The sequence below is a fragment of the Penaeus chinensis genome, chromosome 9 (assembly GCF_019202785.1).
Source record: "Penaeus chinensis breed Huanghai No. 1 chromosome 9, ASM1920278v2, whole genome shotgun sequence".
Taxonomy (NCBI): domain Eukaryota; kingdom Metazoa; phylum Arthropoda; class Malacostraca; order Decapoda; family Penaeidae; genus Penaeus; species Penaeus chinensis.
In genome coordinates, this window is record NC_061827.1 from 6,308,670 (window position 1) to 6,311,169 (window position 2,500).

The following is a 2,500-nucleotide window of genomic DNA, read 5'->3' on the forward strand; positions in this document are numbered from 1 at the left end:
CCTCTGCACAGAGACGGCATATTTTGTCATCAATCAAAGTATACAGTGAGTCTCCTGCAAAAAAAACAGCAACGTCAGTAAAGGATGCATGAGGTCAGACTAATATATATCAATAATAAGTTACATGTTCATAAAAATATACAATAACTCCATTCATGGTGAATCTTTAGTGCCTTTACATTCTAATGAGGAGCTTTAATAACATTGTTAAGGTCTAGAAATACTTGCTGTAACTGCAAATCCTTGTCAGCAGCAGTGCTTATATTCTATTGTTTTATTAAAAATAAGTAAATCATCACTAAAGGAATATCAGTATGACTCAAATGAAAATAAAAGCATGTTATCAATATTCACTGTAGCTACTACTTTTCTTTAGGAAAAACAGAGAAAGGCTTACTATAAGTAATACCATCATCATCATTATCATGATTATTTTTATCATTATCATTACTATCATTACTATTATTACTGTTAGGGTAGTTGTTATTATATTAGCATCATTATTATAAAATAGTATCATTGACTATAATAATAATATGAACAATTGTAATGATGATGATGATCACTATAATAATGAATTATAATTATAATAATAACATAATTATAAGAACAATAACATTAATCGAAAAACAGCAAACAAATAAACAGTAATACTAACATAACCATACTAAGTATGACACCAACAATTAGAGAGAACAAAGGCAAAGATAAAGAAGAAAAATCTAACATCTTACCATCATCTGTGTCAACACCTGTGGGTTTCAAGTAGTAATCAAAGCACTGTGTAATTACAGGACGAGGTTCAAGTTCACTGAGAGCCTTAATGGTTGAAATCCGAGGAATTCCATCAAGGGGCAAGGTCTTTTCTTCGATCAGATTGAGAATGTGGGATACAACTTTGAATCTATAATCAAACTCCAGGACTTGCCAAAATCCTGAAACAAAAGGAAAGGATATAATCCATCTCTACCCAAACGTTTCAAAATAGTTTTGGTCTCATGGAGGTGATTTGATAAAATAGGAGTCCATGTGTTTTGTCGTATGGAGAGAAAGGAAATCACTATAAAGACTAACTTTAAAATAAATCAAAGGTAAGAGATCATACCATATAAGTGATAGGCCTCCATATCTAAGAGCGCTTTATCCAGCTCTTCTTCACTGCACTGAATGCGGTCGAGCAGGTCATTCCAACAGTATCTGAAATGCGGATAGCACAGTGCTCTACATTATTACAATTCAATGAAAATGGCCTACAATGAAGTTTACTCTAAGTTCCTGTCTTTGCTCTCATCAGACCTGCAACTTCTCCCATTAAAAGCTGTCGCAGGTTCATCCATGAAATATATATTTGCTGCTTTTAATATGCTTTGATTCATAATGCTGAGAACAAAGCTTAAGTACATAATGAGGTGGACATAGTGATCTGTCTCATATCATCCCTACAATGTAATCTATGTCTTGATATAGGAAAAGAATGGGAAGGCTAAAAATCTTTCAAGCAAATACTGCACTGCAGAAATGAGAGGGATTGTGAAAATACTACATACATGTAAGATTGCTACAAAAACATAATTTAGCTACTGGCTTACTGCAAGCCTTCATCTTTCATGTATGCTACAGGGCATTGTTTTCTGTCGGTCCTTTTCTTACTACATGTCTAAGTACAGAAAAAATAATATGTATAAGGAAATAGTTCTGAAGTACAAGGGAATTTTACAACCCTAAAGGAAAAGCAGACATATAATATTTTACTAAGACCAACCTTTACAAAACATGAACTAGTAAAAAGATGTCACAAAAGTGTAATATCCACAATTATTCTCAGCAAGATTTCCTAAAACCACAGAAATTCCTTTTTGGATGAATGTCATATAAACAGCATATACACAGCACATACTTCTGGCCCTCCCCTTCCTCTTCCTGAGCATCTGGTCCAGAGTAGGGCCTCTCTGCTAATAACACACAAAGTTTCCGGACACGTGGTTTACATGGTCTCAGTTCTAAATATGTGTAGTGGATGCCACAAACCTGAAATTGTGATAGTCCATTTATTATTTATTACCTGGAGTGGTAATAGATTTCTGCAATAGATTTTATGAAATAATCATTGTTATATAAAGAGGTACTATATGATTTTTCATTGTAGTATATATAGAGAAACTTATTGACAATGGCAACTAATTAAATTTATTACAAATATATATAAAATAGTTCAAATAATTTGCACAGACAAATAAAGTTATACATATTTTTTAATGAACTCCATAATTCTCTGACAGATCTGCACAGTTTCTCCAACTGACAAAAACAACACACACCTAATCTAACAGGAGAAATACAATGCAAAAAATATAAACACAAAAATACAAAACAATTACAAGAACTCCAATCTCTGAGAAAATACATAAAACCTTCACTGACTCACCTGGCTATTCTGAATCTTACGCTCCCCTGATTTCTCCATGCTATCTGGGAAGGAAAGCTGCGGCACTAACACCAA

General features: G+C 33.1%; 1 protein-coding gene across 1 annotated transcript in view; it reads right to left on the reverse strand.

Annotated features, from left to right (window-relative positions):
• LOC125028985 (sister chromatid cohesion protein DCC1-like) overlaps window positions 1-2,500 on the reverse strand; it is a 6,174-nt gene that overhangs the window by 1,058 nt on the left and 2,616 nt on the right. The window contains exons 4-8 of the mRNA XM_047618674.1: window positions 2,426-2,500; window positions 1,898-2,028; window positions 1,106-1,197; window positions 735-935; window positions 1-54 (exon numbers count right to left, since the gene is read on the reverse strand). The exon at window positions 1-54 is cut by the window's left edge and continues 72 nt beyond it; the exon at window positions 2,426-2,500 is cut by the window's right edge and continues 27 nt beyond it. Of these exons, the coding sequence (XP_047474630.1) occupies window positions 1-54; window positions 735-935; window positions 1,106-1,197; window positions 1,898-2,028; window positions 2,426-2,500 (553 nt within the window). The remainder of the gene's footprint in view (window positions 55-734; window positions 936-1,105; window positions 1,198-1,897; window positions 2,029-2,425) is intronic.